This window comes from Anser anser (assembly GCF_964211835.1).
Source record: "Anser anser genome assembly, chromosome: 15".
Lineage (NCBI taxonomy): Eukaryota > Metazoa > Chordata > Aves > Anseriformes > Anatidae > Anser > Anser anser.
Genome location: NC_139736.1, coordinates 2,695,008 through 2,710,853, shown reverse-complemented (window position 1 = coordinate 2,710,853; position 15,846 = coordinate 2,695,008). Strand labels below are relative to the sequence as shown.

The following is a 15,846-nucleotide window of genomic DNA, read 5'->3' as shown; positions in this document are numbered from 1 at the left end:
GAAGAAAATAATGAGAGAGAGAAGTGGCATAGATAAGATGTGTATAAGTCAGGATATTCGGCACCGTGTAACAGGACAGCCCGGTACACTTGTGTGGAGAGGAGGAGAGGGCTGGAAGGAGTTAGGAGATTTTTCTCAAAACAGTTTCCTCTCATTCATTTTCTCACTAGCTACATTTTACTTTTGTTGTGAAACTTGCCGTAGTCCCTATAATTTGGCTTATGGGATTTAATTATTTCAGCATTTATTTCATATAGCTTAAAATAAATCTCAGTGGATCTGTATCATCCCACCTGGGAGATCATTTTAGGTAAAGAAAGGCTCCAGCTTATTTTTTTGAGATGAGTGTTCATTGTTTCTCACTTGTTATGAGACCTTCAGAAGCAGGAGAAAATTAAGCGCAAAGTGTTACTGCAGCTACAATGGGGTAACTACTTCTCATCTAAGACTTTTGACTTACCTTTGCGTGTCTCACAGCACACAACCTTAATGTCTTTTTCATAGCAACCCTGATTGTTTCCCTTTCCATGTGAGTTTGCTCATATTCATCTTGCCTTCCATGGAGTCACAGTGCAATGGCACACGTGGGCCAACTGAAGTGCCATTATTTTTGAGTAAAATCCCCATCAGTAACTGTGTACTACAAGGGGTGCAGCCACTGTAAAAGCTACTCAGTGGAGGATGGAAACCCTTGGCAGTCTGATGGGCAGTCAGGACCTCAAGTAGGTCCCATAACTCTGCTCTTCCCTGGGACTTCAAACACCAATCAAGTATGTGATTTCTGACAGCAACACTTCTGGACTCTGCAGTACATTACCTGTTGGTCAATACCCACAGCATCCAGACCATCATACATGATGTTCACCCAACCGTCTTTGGAGGAGAGGACAAACAAGGACATGAGGGCCTGTAAATGAAAAGCAGAGAAGACTGGTCTTGCATTTTCCTGGAGAAGAAACTACTAACAGACAACGCTCAGCAAAACCAATCCACAGCTCATAACACATCATCTTCCCTGGAGCTGGTGAAGAAATGCAACATGTGGTTTGATTTACCTGTTTGCATACCTGGCTTAAAACTATAGCTGAGCAACCTATGGTCAATAACATTCATTTTCCCTCACATATAGGCTCATTTTTGCTCAGCCACATCAGGCTGTCTGGTCACCTAAGCATGATTAAAAATCAGTATGCCAGGCTGGACAAATGTCATGAGGTTTAATAAAGTTTAACAGATCCCAGTTCCTACTACGGACTGTTGCTTTTCAGCCAGTATAAAACACCTTTTTTTTTTTTTGGCAAACCTAACAGCTAGCAGCCAAGAGATTCAAAGTGACAGTTGAGCTCCATACACAAGGGATTGCATGCAAAAGCAGTGCTTTTAAGACAAAATTCTCCTAAAAGCAAGGAATTGTATAACCCTAGGAAGTCCGTTTGCAAGACACACTGAGAGGTGACCTGATACATTCTTACCCTAAATCAGGGTTGTTTCTGATAGATGAGTAGCTATGTTGTTCTTAGAAGCTTCATCTGTTGGAGGTTCTACACCCACTTCAAAGAATATGTTTTAAGTGCTCATTCATTAAAAACTGGTAAAGAAAATTCCTGCAACGAGGACTTTACCTGTCCCAAATTGTCAAAATTGTACTTCCGTCGAACCCATTTGTAGCGTGCGTTAGTACAGTCAGTCTTCGTAGTGATGTTCTTCACGTCAGGACCATCACAGTAGTAGAATTTGCCTTTAAAAAGCTGTATTTGAGAAGCAACAACAACAAAAGAAAAAAAAAACAAAAAAGGAGCAGCTATGGAAAGTCTGTTCCTCTGATTTATCTTTCTGTCCCCTGGCAGAGTTTTTTTCCATGTTCAAATTCCTTTTCTTTCCTCCCAGCTCAGATGCCTGTCTTAACACACACAGCGGGAAACCACCTCTGGTGAAAATTCAGGTACTGAGACATACGTGCTTATTGCCTCAGATACAACAGAAGAAAGGCGATCCTGCAGGCCTGCTTTGTCTTGATGGGAGGATGAGAATCTCCCATATAGAGGAAGAGCTAACATATGAATCCCAGCACTCAGAGACATGAGACTCAGAATTTGGCTTTTCCTTCCCCTTCCCTGGGAGGTCTGTTCTTCTAAACCTGTGGACCTTCCAGTGAGAAGATATCAACCCCACCCCAGAGCATCTCATCTAGAGCCTGGCTCTTCTTTCCTAACAACTAACTGAAATGTTCCCCTGGGGAGACTTAAGCTCATTATTTCCACCTTAACCCCAGGCGGTGAGAAAAACCTCTCTTTTGCAGCAGTTGCTTACATAAGGCAGTGGTGAGGGAAATACTCTACCTGTACCCCTAAAATCCCAAAGATAATGAAGAAAGCACAGCAGATGAGAACGATATTCCCAATAGGCCTCAAGGAGGAGATCAAGGTTTCTACCACCAGCTTCAGACCTGGGGCTCTACTGATGACTCTGAAAAATGCAAAACAAAAAAGCTTTTAATTTTTATTAAAATTTCCTGTTATTATATGGTTGCTTTTTCACCTCTGCTTGAGCTTCAGTGAAACTAACAAAACCCCCCTCTACCTGCAGGCAGCATCCAGAGATGATTACTGACTTATTTGGACAACCAAAACATCCAGTTACATTAGATGGAATTAAAAAGTTTAAGACATCCTGTTGGTAGGCTGTTGGGCAACTGCTTACTAGCAACAGTGAGGAGGGATTACTCTGTATGGGCAGAGTATCATGGAGGTTCCCACTATAGGGCTATTTGCTCCTCAGCTAAGAGGGCTGGACCCCTCTGACGTCTCTGTGATCCAACCAGAGGGACACACTCCATGCAGGAGCCTGCTTTCTAACACCATGAGTGAACAGCTTTGTAGTGGCACTAGAGAGCACGTCCTCTTAGTGTAGAGCTAGAAATGGAGGCACAAGTGAGGTCCCTGAGAAGGGCTCATTGGAAAGGCAGGTGAATGCCAGGCCCCCTGGCCCCCAGGGAAACAAGGCCCTAAAGCACGTGTCTGTCTGCCTTCCCATCAGTGGGATTACACAAGCCCTCAAAAGCGAGGCCTAAGCGCTCACCTGCCCCGCTGGCCTGCGCCTGGTAACAACATTTCAAACAAAGTAATTTCCTAATTAGTTCCTGAACTGACTCTTTGCCAACAGGGACTTGCGACCAACAGCTCCACAGCCAAAGGGTCATCCCATTAAAGAACAGCGGTGCTTGCTTGCTGTGAGGCGATGAGAGGCCAGCCATGCTCTGAGCACAGCCTGAAGCGGGTTTTGGGTATTACGGAGAGCAAGTGTTTCCCTTTTCTGTTCAAGTGCCTGGAGAACAGCTCTCCCATGGGTGTCTGAAAAATGTGTTTGCACACAGAAGTGTAACCAGCCTGAGCAAGCTTTTCTGGGAAGCTGGGTGTTTTGACTGAAAAACATCAATTTTTTTTTTTATTTTTAGGAGGGGCCTGTAGAGGGGAGAGAGTACGAATCCTTGCAGATAGTCTGAGCTTGCATGGCTAATGAGGCTTTAATGCCTGCCAAACAGAGAAAATAGCAGAGACGCATGCTGCAGGGACAAAAGGTTTCAACAGGGTCTTGTTTGGCAGTATATAACGTGGCAGCCTGAACTGCACCTACAAAGTGTTAGGAATGGTCCCCAGAGGAATCCTAGGAGAGGCTGTGATAAGTGAAGCCAATGTGAAGGGTGACGAATTCCCCTCTATTAATAGGTTCTGCCCTAGTTATTCTCTGAGACCAATTCCCTTGTTTCCCTTACGTTTGCTTATGAGCCGCCTGTGCCCTGATTTCTGTTCCCAGTTATGTGTGTCAGACAGATGCCCCGAAGCCCTGCCAAGCCACGGCTTGTCCAGGGTGACCCAGAGCAGCTCCAGTGAGCCAGCACTGCAAGGGAACCCCCATGCCACCAGCAGAATAGAGTGTGGGAGCAAGAAAGAGGACAAACACTCACAAAGCTACTTGTCAGCAAGGAAATGCAGAGCAGCAGACAAATAGCTCTTGCTCTGGCAGTCATGGGCCTAAATAAGATTGCCTCTTCCTATTACTCTCATAAGCAAGCAGCAAGCAGCTTTTCATCAGAAGCCTACAGGCCTCTGGAGGTGCCTATCTTATTTCCACTGAAATTTCATGAAAAAAGGCTTGTGTTTCTTGCTGAGCAGGATAGAAATAGAACAGGAGCCGTAAGCTGATAAGAATCCCCCAAGCATTAACGCTCTTTGTTATTGCGTCATTGTAAACAAAATACAAATTCTTTTTCCTTTTCTCAAATAATGAAAGCATCTTCCCATCCTCTTCCTAACTGAGAGCTAAATTGTTTTGCAATGATCGTAGATATGCAGGCACGGGAGAGCAGGTATAGACGCTGGAGCTTATCAAATTATCATCAGCACCTGTTCAATTGCAAATTCGTTCTCAGCCAACGCGACCTCCTTGCTCGGGAACGACTATGAGGTTGCACAGCTTAACAAGGAGACAGACTGCTTTGTAAAACGGTGATAAAAATGCAGCGTGGAGGAGGCATTCAATGCACTAACTGCCTGAGTATGATAACACCACTCTCTCCAAACTCCGTTCACTCTTCTCCACACCGGAGAAGAGCAATTATATTAGAACTAATTTCACTCTTTTCAAACAGTTTCACTAGATAAAAGCTCCCCAAAGGTGATTCTACCCATACTGTGTTTCAGCTTTGTGTGTTATTAAGCGAAGTCTTGAGGGATCATATGCATTTTTTCAAATTCCTTGATTTATCAACACAAAATAAACTTAGTCGCCCTATCCATGAACATACCGGAGAGGTCTCAAGGTCCGCAGAAGTCTCAAAACACGAAGGACACCGAGGATCTTAGCTCCGCCTGCTGATGCCATGGAGACAATAATGTCAATGATAGATACGAAGACCAGGACTCCATCCAGAACGTTCCAGCTGCTCTGTAGATAGGTGTTCTCCCCAGAGAAAAAGCCAAGAGCTACTACCTACAGCCAGGAGAAGAAGGACATTTAAATCTGCACCAGGATCGTAACTATGTCAGATTTCCAGTCTTTGTCAGGCCTCACTATGTGTCATAGGATGGAGATATAATTACCTTAACCATCATTTCAGCCACGAAGATTGCAGTGAAGATATAATTAGAAACACTCAGGAATATCCTTTCCTTTAAAACATAAGCAACAAAAGGCAGCATGTTATTCAAAGAGGTTAGAAAACAAACATCTTTTATTTTACAGGGTCTTGCACTGACAAGACTAAGGTGTGCTTGTGAGATCAAGGAAGAAAATGACTCAGGTGCTCACCGTGCTGTGTGGGTCTATGTCTGGTCTCTCCAGCGCTATAGTGATGCAGTTGAGAAATATGAAGACCAGCACCACATGATCAAACATTTTGTGGGCAATGACCTTCTGGCACATCACTCGGAACCTGTAGAAATGATGGAGAGAAAATATCATTCAGATGTTTGGGTTAGCAAGAGACTCCCACCTTAACGGCATGTTCTTGAAAGCCACCAGCATCAGCCCAGACGGTGAACTAGTCTCCTTCTACAAGCACAGGCTTCAAGTATTACTACCAATGTTAATGTAAAAAAGATGTAATAATGGCTATTATTAATGGTTAAACCGCCCTTCTTCCCAGACAGGCATAGAGTGACCCATGCAACAATTATGCCCACAACTAACAGAAACATTACTTGAAAATCAGGAGTCAGATTTCTAAAGCTCTCAGTGCTTCTGCATCAGAGGGATCTTTCCCAGGGGAAGGTCAACTAAAAATGTAATATTCCTTTACTGCAAAACACGTCAGGCTGGCCTTTCCCTATAATTTCTTACCGATTCTGTGGGGAAAACAAGTAGAGGGACCAGTCTTCGTGACTCTTGCACCACTCTGGTTTGTAGGGCTCGAGGACTTTACGAATCCGGTAGCAGTAACTCTGGATAGAAAAGAAGAAACACCTTTTCTTCCTCTTTTATTTTCCTGCCTCTTCAGCTTCCACAGTTTTTCTGTGAAAGGGGGCAGTACCTGGCATTTCATAGTCCCAGCATTTGGGACAGAGACAGAGCAGGCATGGTGGAGGGTTGTCATATTTTTAGTGAAACAGGGAGAAAAGGAGTGGAAGAAAGGGGCTGTTTTTACAGTGAGATATGAACACGACAAATCAAGACTTCTCGGAAGTTATCATTTTGAGATCCAATGTTTTGTCAAAACCAAAAAGGCCTCAAACAGTCAAAAAGTTAAATAGTGTAGAGAACACTCTTTTTGGACTTTTAAGCCTTCAAGATACAAGTTGGCTCCTGTGAGCAAAGACATTAGCTAGCTTTTGTGACCTACAGCTAATTTTTGTAGACATCCTGACAAAGACAATCTCAGCCAGTCAAAAAAAAACATGCAAATGCCTGCACATCCCCTTGCAGTTTTACTTTGTTAGAGACCAATGCAATACAACAGACCACACCATTAGCTTGAAAGTCTTTTGGGAACCAGAGGCCCTTCCCTCAGGTTTAGATTCCTTTTGTTTATACCAGCCATAAGGCACAAACACATCTGAGCCTGAGCTGGACTTTTAATCCACCTTCTTGGAGTGGAAAAGCCACTTAATGCACGAGCACCCAATTTCCCCTCGACTCACATCCTCCATGTCATCCTCATAGTCCATGGCCTCCTCCTTATGGCCGTCGATGCGCAGGAAGAACTCGCTGGGGACGTGCACCATCTTGCCATTGCAGTCCTGGTACTCAGCAGGCAGAACTGCCATGGGGCTGATGCTGAGCGAGTGGCGCATGGTGGGCAACTGCAGCAGCTCGGGCAGGTCCAAGGAGCTGCGGTAATCCAGGGACTCTGCCCAGCGGTGCAGGGAGGGCCTGCTGACAGTGCTGGACTTGGCATCGTCAGAGTCGTCGTCTGTGCTGCCTTTGCCCTCCCCCGAGAGCAGGGACTCTCTTTCTCCCGACTGGTTCTTTTTCTTGAGGCTCGGGGCTCTGCCCAGGCTGTTCCAGCTTGAGCGTCGACTTCCCCAGTTGCTGTTGGTGCCCCAGTTGGCACAAGGGGAACTGCGGAGGCTGGACTGAGAGAGGAGAAAGACATTTGAGGGTTTGCTTGCAGGAGGAAGTCACAGAGTACGGCATTTTGCCCAGACTGGAAGACCCTTCTTGTTGCAAGGCATGTCTTCCCCTTCCAGCTTTCCTTACCGCTCCAATTTTACCATGCCAATGCCTTGAGATGGGAGCCAAGCACCCAGCTGTGCCCACACTGAAGGCACTCTTTGAATTACACCCGTAGCACAGATACCAATCCTCTGTGCTGCCTGATTTCCTACTGTCTTGTCAACATCAATTGTGCATAAAAACCGAACCCAAAGACACTAAGTGCCAAAGCAGCATTTTCTTTCCTCAGGTCCAAGTTGTTTCAGCACACAACTTCCCTGGCTTCCAAATGGGTGCTGGCACCTGAGTCACCCAAGTGTCTGTTGGAAACTGTGCCCAAATTTGCATTACTTTCTCTTCAATTTGCTGCACAAGGAGGTGGAACGAATGTCTTTCTCACAGCAAATTTCTGGCAACGATCAGTGTGTCAATGCACTTTGGTTGGCAGGTGGTTGCCACGATAACAGCACTTAAGGTCAGAGCAGAAAATCTAGAAGGAACACTCTTTTTCCCTCCATGGCTTCCTCCTAGCACAGAAACAAGGCAAACTGCCTTCCCCCTCCCCAGTGCTGGCCAGCTTTCCTCTGACTGCTTCATCTTCCTTTGGCTGGTGGCACTGACGTGCTCTCAGAGAAAGAATTCAAACCATGAACCACCCTCTCTAGCAACTCACAATCCCATGAAACCCCAAGGCAAATAACAGTCATCTCTATTTTCTTTTCAAAAGCATTACCTTGACTAAGCAGCTTACCAAAGGGGATAGTGGCTCTGTCTCTGTGTGAAGTACCTTCACGGTCCACTGCCTTGATTTGAACATGATATTGCAGTTACAGAGCAGAGGAATAGGATAGATAAGCAGCAGCAAAAATCCACTTTGTCTATTAAGTCTGCTCCCTCTGTTTTCACAGAGCTGCCCTCCCGCTCCCCTGTTGCAGGCAAAATGCAATCAGTTGCCAAAGCAGGCAGTTCCAGCCAGATCTCTGCTCCGCGAGCTGTGCCTGGTGGCAATCAGTCTGCTCACACCTTGCTTCCTCTATTTCCCCTCCAGCAGGGCTGCCGTACCATAACTGGGGCTCAGCTGCTGGGGTGGTTGGGACAAATCCTTCATTTCCCATGACATACAGTGGATTCCAGCTACAACCCTAAAACACTGTGAGGGAAACCAGACTTCGTCCTGCTGCACAGGAACACCAGGAGCTCCATAGACTCACTGACCTTGTCTGCGATGTTGTCACTGTCTTGCCACAGTATATCACACCCGTTCAGTTGTCCCTCTTGAATCTTTTCTCCTCCTGCCCTTCCATGTATTTTTCATCCCTGTCACCTTCTCCATTTCCTAGCAGTGCATGCACAGTGAGGCACACATCAGCTAGCACTGCGGAGTTGTGGCAGTACCAGAAGCACCAGCAAACATCAGAAATCACTATGTATATACATATAAATGTATACACACGTCACTTGTGCTGCTTGCAGGCACTTGAGAGAGATTCTTTAGCCATGAACACCTACCAAGGACTTCTGATCGTAGCTCATGGGATCTATTGAAGCATTACTCCCTCTCCTTGAGTCCACAAAAGTATGCACTGAATCCATGTGTGGGGAACACTTTGGCGTGGGCATTGGTGTGGCAGCTGTGCGCATGATGATAGGAGGTGGCATGCTTCCCCTGCCCTCCAGGTGCCCATTCGGGGTGACAGCAAGTGAGTACATCTTCATCTCTGGAGAGAAAACACATGGTGAATGCAAAGCTAGAGCTACAGAAACCACTCTTCAAAATAGACATTACTCCTTGGGTCTTCCAGGAACTCTGCCAAATGGAGATGAAATTTTGTGGGCAATATTAAGATTAACCCACCACTTTGAAAGGCATAAGGCAAATGTCACAAACTTTCAGGGGGCCTTCAGCCCTGCCTTCTTTTGCTCAGTGTTTCTGGGGATTGGGAGATTGGAGTTGCAGTTTTTTGGGTCTGGGAGAGAGTTTCCAAGGAAAGGACACTGAGGACTAGCTAAATTCACCCTATGAAGTTAATCTCTTCTCCTTAACATAATCTATGGGACAGAGATTTTTATGCAGTTCTGATGTGCTCTGAGTTCCTCCATGTGGAAGGCACTAAGCAAACATCAGTCACTGTCTTTAGTCATCTGGAAATGGCTTCTAAACATCTCCACGCCTAAAAGAGTAAACCTTCTGTAACAGAGAAATCTCATGGTACAGCTCAGTGGCAACTGGAGAAAGCATCTATTTTACCTGCACGGCAAGTATGGACTGCAGCAACTGTCTTCAAACTGAAGACAAACCAGATGTAATGCCTGTAGCTCTGTGGAGTGCAGTAACACCCAAAACCAAAAGCCTAGTTTCAAACACATAAGTTAAGCTGAACTATCCCCATTGTTGCTGGGCTTAGTGGATTCTGGTTTAATAACTGCAGAATCGCAGTCCTAGGGAGGGGGAAGGATGGGACCATCTGTGATCAGCAGGAAAGATGAAAGAGTCTGCAGTGAGAAATCCAAGTAAGCACATTACCCCTGCTATTTTTCCTCCACAGGCTGCTTTTGTAATGCAGCGTGCTTCTATTGTATCATCTGTTTAGTTGCTGGCTTGCGCACAGATATCTGATCTGCACCACAGAAGTCCCTGGGAACATTGCCACTCACTTCGAGGGGTGGAAGATCCAGCTCAAAATTTGCTAATCTGCAGTACATGTTCCTCTCGCCAGTGTATCTGTTTACAGACCAGTGGCAACGTAATAGAATTGTTAATGTCCGTACGCTCTTTAGTCACCGGTTGGCACCTAGGAGGCTTATGGAGGCACACAGTTATTCACAGACATTGACTGACAGCGAGCTCAGCCCTGTTTTCTATTCTTGTACTATCTGAGAAGGTGAAAATATCTCTTTCCCCTAGAACTCTCTTATTATTTGAAATTGTCCAGCAAATAGTTGGTGCAGAGAAAATTTAAGCTGTGGATTTTCTTGCCAACTATTTGCAATGGATATTCATCTCATCGTTTGGTGCTTGGGACTTGTTGCTTGATCTGCAGATCCAGCAGCTCCGTCACCTTCCTGTGATCTAGCTCTGTCTCATCTTCCTCAACAAATCACTTCTGCCCCTTTTTCAGCTGAATTCCATCTGCTCACCACAATCAATATAATTTCCTTAGCTGAAATGAACCCTAGTTCAGGAGCATTTAAAGTAATCCTAACAAAAGCCCAAGCTGAGAATAAAAATACAGAGGAACTAAGCTGGCTCTTGTTTACCATTGTGCCATTCATTCTGTTTACATATCCGATCCCTTCCTTTCCCCTACCTAGCTGCAAACTCTACAGAGTGTAGAGCTTGTCACCTACTATTCCACGTTTATAATGCAGTAGTACAATGTGGATTTATTTCCCATCAATCATCAGGCTCTCCTGTAACACAAATAAACTGCAACACTTCCATCAATCAAACCTCACCTACGTGCATTTGTGTGAAACCAAAAGAATAGATGAGAACACGACTGATTTGAGAAGAAGACTTTTTGAGAAGTCGTGTAAGAATATTGCTGTCAGCAAACCATTCTGTGGTAACGATACAGAAGAAATGATGAGACAAAACTAAATATTACACTATAGCTGAAATTAGAAAAACATCTGTTTAAAGGAAATATCAGTGCTCATTTAGCTTTCCCAACATATTTTGCGTAGTGACTCTGTTAACATAGCTATCAGATTAATTGTGAAATGAAAGGGATTCTTCTACTTTCTCCTGTAAATTTCCAGGAAAGGACGATTGCAGAGGCTGAGTTGTAGCACAACTCAAATTCATGAGAAAACACAGAACCAAAATCCTACCTGTTGCTCGAAGGTCTTTCAGCTTCTCAAAATCATCATCGAAATTGGCAGATGTCTTGTCCTCATCTGTGTCTGACCTATTGGCATCCCCCTGCAGAGAGGAGAAAGGAAATTAATGGATCTGATTCATTTACACTTTAGCACAAAAGCCATTTGGATTATTTAGCAGCTCAGAGACACATTTGCTTCTCATGGTTAATTAGAGCATGGCCCAAGAACCAGGAGAGCAGAATGCAAAATTCCCTCTACATTGCCCTGGGGAATGACCCCAGGGAAGTCCCACTTGTTTAGTTTTGTTTTCATGCTTAGACAGAAAGGATGATGTTGTGATTGCAACTACTGTTCCTGCAATGTCGTTGCACTTCCTTGTGCCCAGCCTCATCAAACACTGTGTCCCAGGGGAGAACATGAAAGTGCAGATGTAATCAGAAGAGTGACTAAGAAAAACAGCGTTGTGGGGTTCCATATCTACTCTCTCCATGATTCCAGATGGAAGCACCTAGGTTTTAATATCAAAGGATGCAAAACGATTTTTCTTCTTTATCACTTCTTTGTCATCACTGCAAATTTGACTGAGATGTGAAAACCCAGCCCTAATTTGCTTCCTTCTCACTGGCTGGTAATTGAGATTATATTGGGAAATCTCTTGGCAACGTTGAAGCTGGGGTAGAAGGGAATGAGGCCAGCTTGCCTGGAAGCACAGCATCATCCCAGGACAGACAACAACAGCCAACCGCCCAGCTAGACTGGCTTTCCTCCTGGAAGCTCAATTATGTTCCTCGTTCACAACTATCCGCCTCTGCTACCAAAATTGACCTAAATAATGTACAAGCCTAGGACAGAGGACCTATTGTCAGGTTCTCCTCTGCTGGTGAGTCTGCAGAGAGAAGGGGTTCCCGCAGGCTATTGGCATGACTGGCTTGAGCCATCAAGACCGCAGAAAAGCTGTGCAAACTGGTAGCAAACGGCTGGGTTAAAGCAGCTGGTCCTAGGAGAAGAAGCAGAGTTCCTTAACTGATGCCTGAACAAATCACCATGGTTTCTAGAGATACGGTGCTCAAGTGTCAGTGAACTTAATTTCATCTGTGATGTATTGCTGACTGGTGCAGCCAAACAGACAGGATGACTGAAAGGCTTAAGCTCCCTTATTCATCTTCTCTGTTTTGGAGCAGAAGCACTAGCACAGAGTAGCTGAAAGACTTGCATAATTTTGGAAGGTTTGTCTGCTTCTCCGCAGCAGCTCTGGGGTAGATTTCAAAATGACATGGGAACAATGTAAACACAAATATGCAATTACGGTCCTCTTTGAAGTCTGGCTGCTTGTTGTCCTAAGCACAAATGAGGAATAGTCTGTACTAAAAATGGATCTGTGGCCATTTAAGCCTTTTCTTTCAGGGATATGCCTGCCAAACTTGCTCCAGAGGCAGATTGGAACCTGAGATCCAGCTGAGACTGTGTACCATGATTCACAGGATAATTTTTACTGTCCTTGCTGAAATACTGCTGATGGTTCAGAGCTTCAAGCAGCTCTAATATACACCCTTTTAGCTGCGCAAGTCTCCCAGGAGTCGCTCTCCATCCAAGTGAAATAAGCACCTGAGCAAAGGGAGGAGTAGTGCACACCAGTGTCTGCTCTAACCACTAACAGCATCACGTTGAAGGAGGGAAAAGTCAAAGAGGTCAAAACATGAATTTCTGCCATATTCCCAACATACCAACAGAACCAGAGATGGCAAAAGAAAACTTAGCTCCAACTTCTTCCTGGGAGTTCTCCAAGGAGATTGTAACAGCCCTTTGTTTACAACCAGAGCTAAGTTATGCATTTATAAGTGCAAGACTTGAACCAAGACCTCATAGCTGAAATACAGCTCCGAGAAGGGTTTTCTGTGGCACAGCTGATACCTCACTATGAGACATCTGACAAGCCCATAGGCCTGATGTCAAAATATAAAATAAATGGTAGTGGAGAGCAAAATGTGCTCTGCAAATGTCATGCCTGTGGTTGCTGGCCTTTTCTGAGGCAGCACCGAGCGAATAATACAAGCTTTGAAAAGTACTCCTTACACATATTTAAATCATGGTCCATAACAGCTCCAAAAGGAGCCATTAAGCCTAAGCAAGAAAGCGACAGCTAGCTCTGTAATCACGCACTCAGAGAATATTGCAGGAGGCTGCCAATTTCTGGCTTCACAGCGGCACGTGATTCAGCCTCCAGGAAGGCAGGTAAGGAATGGGTCTGTGCCGCAGAAACGTACCTGCAAGCTGCCAGGTCGCTGGATGGAGAAAACTTTTTTCTGCCCTACAGCAGTCGGTAACAAAGGATGAAAACTGTGCCCGGGGTCTGCATGTGTAACACAGCAGCAGGGCACTCTGCAAGAGTCCTCTGTGCCTAAATACAGGATTGCTTGAGCTAAAACAGAAGTCCCCATGAACTAAAGAGGCACCGCCAGACATGGGAATGGGTGGTAAATAAGAGAACTCAGATCCCAATGTCTCCTCTTTGCTACGAGCACCAGTGGTACCGGCAACGAGAGGAGCAGGAGCAGTTTCCAGTCATTCAGGTCACACTCGATGGTTATCATCTGTTTGGGTTTCCCTGGCACGTCCTCTTTTTCCACCCAGATTTGGTGGAATCAAAGGATATCTGACACACACCTGGCCACTGAAAAGCCTCCTCTCTGAACTGCCGTATGGCCAACTGCATCATTTGCTTCTGCATTCAGTGGAGGAAAATCTACTACTGTAGCACAGACTTTATTCTGCTATGGCCTGTGCCGTTTACTAACAGGGCTGAGGTCAAGCACAAGCACTCAGCATTCAGCTAACCAGTCTCCTAGAGGAAAACCCCTCCTGGTCAGGAAAGCAGCCACTACTACAGAGCCTGTAGGAATACTGGTAATTCCTTGAATTGGTCTTACTAAGGTAGGGGCTAAAATGTCCACCTCCATCTGCCACAGGCCGCACTAGCACAGGAATATGGCAAAGGGGTTAGAGTACCCAGAGCAGAGCAAGCAGATGCTGAGATTGGTGACACTGAGAAAAGTACATGAGTTTGGACGTAAACAGCATCAGCTCAAGGCACTGTCACATGGAGTACAGCTTGGAGAAGCACCTCCCTGCTCTTTGTGGTGGATCTTCAGGGCATGGGCCCCACTGGACAAGATATCGGGATGCCGCTAATGCAGTGCAAAGCCATTCATTTTGAAAGTGGAAAGCTGGACTACTCCTATCTTCTCTGTGTGGGCAGGTGGCACTCACTGCCCCCAGGATCCATGAAACGGCCCCGAGCGACGTACATCAGGGTTGGTTTTTTCCAAACTGGGCCTTGGCTCCTGTTGTTTCAATTAATTCTCCTCTACTAGTGCTGTGAGGAGGCTAGGAGGGATGTTTTAATAATGAATCTATGCAGGCATCCTTGAAGGACATAATGTGGCTGTGCTGGCTTGAGAGAAGGGAATTGTTGGTCCATGAATATTTCAATTATATTCCATGGTCTGTGATGGTTTGTCTAAGTGTGATACAAACATAGCAAATAATAGCATGATGCCATTTCTGGGGAAAAAATGAAAAGTGAAAAAAAACCAAAACAGTACAAAAATAAAGTGTTTCTTTCTCCTCTTTCCCTTGGGAGCTAAGGCGGTGAAAACTGAAACCATTTTCTCATTTTGTTTCTCAGTCTCTGTGTCTCTGAAGTCAATCCAGCACTAAGCAAATTTTCCCCTTCTTGATGGTTGCAGAAATAAGAAGTAATAATTAAAAAATTCCAAAGCGTGACATAAGCCTTTTTGATACCACTACTCCTAGCTTCAACTAAGACTGGATGGTTTTTGCTAAGTCTCAAATTCATTTCCATTTCCATTTGCACTGGGACTTTGAAAAAAGTCCTTTTTTTTTTTTTCCTGGATAATATGTATGTGCATATATATCAATGTATTTACAACCAAAATGGATCGTCCTTATTTAAAATAAATCTCCCCCAAATGGATCTGGTGTGATGTGAAAGGAAGACGGTGAAGAGCAGGATAAGGCAGGGGATGGTGGGTTTCAGCTACTCTTAGGATGCTGAAATTAGATCTGGAATGGACTGGAGAGAGAGGGAAACTTAGGGGCTGCAAGGGCCCCCACTTCACACCAGTCCTACAACATTTACACCAGTGTGGCCTGCTGCTCTGGACCATGTGGCACAGAATTGCCTTCACAGTTGCTGAGGTTCCTGCCTAGTTGGGATCAGGACATTGTATATCACTGTTGACTGAGAATGAAATACATTTCTCTAATCCTCTCCATGTGAGATGAGATACCTGCAGTTCGCCAAATTCCCTGCTCACTGACCTGTTACAGACATTAATTTCAGGTGTGGGCAAAAATCTCTTTAGCATTTATATGCCCTGTATCATCCTAAGTATCTCCAAATGTAATGTTTGTAACCTTGCAGTACAGCTTTTCTAACAGCTGTGCTACCAGGCTCAAATAGCACGTAAGGGGCAGAGTCTCCAGGAAAGGCTTGCATTCAGCCAGCTCACACCCTACCAGCTCCACATGACAAGTGTTGACCAGACACACGGTCTTTAGGTGGTGGGCCCACCATAAAGAAACAAAACACAGGACGTAAGTAAGATTTAGGCAAGCGAAATCCATCCTAAGTGATTTCCTCAAAGTCACACTACACACCCTGCAGCAGATCAATCCAAGTGTTGATCACCCACATCTCAAAGAGTCTAGGGGACCTTATGTGCAAGGACAGAGCTTCACATGCCCAACCCAGCTCATCCGCACCCCTTAAAGTCAAATTTAGGGCTGCCTGCATGGCTGGAGGTTTGCACTGCTGCAGACTGATCCGTACAATCTTACCTACACATCACA

General features: G+C 45.1%; 1 protein-coding gene across 5 annotated transcripts in view; it reads right to left on the bottom strand.

Annotated features, from left to right (window-relative positions):
- CACNA1H (calcium voltage-gated channel subunit alpha1 H) overlaps positions 1-15,846 on the bottom strand; it is a 228,334-nt gene that overhangs the window by 36,428 nt on the left and 176,060 nt on the right. For all 5 annotated transcript variants that reach the window (XM_083799401.1, XM_083799403.1, XM_083799402.1 and 2 more), the window contains 10 exons: positions 10,984-11,074; positions 8,659-8,867; positions 6,636-7,070; positions 5,839-5,939; positions 5,308-5,431; positions 5,100-5,168; positions 4,805-4,989; positions 2,340-2,466; positions 1,623-1,748; positions 818-907 (listed from right to left, as the gene is read on the bottom strand). In XM_083799401.1, the coding sequence (XP_083655527.1) occupies positions 818-907; positions 1,623-1,748; positions 2,340-2,466; positions 4,805-4,989; positions 5,100-5,168; positions 5,308-5,431; positions 5,839-5,939; positions 6,636-7,070; positions 8,659-8,867; positions 10,984-11,074 (1,557 nt within the window). The remainder of the gene's footprint in view (positions 1-817; positions 908-1,622; positions 1,749-2,339; positions 2,467-4,804; positions 4,990-5,099; positions 5,169-5,307; positions 5,432-5,838; positions 5,940-6,635; positions 7,071-8,658; positions 8,868-10,983; positions 11,075-15,846) is intronic.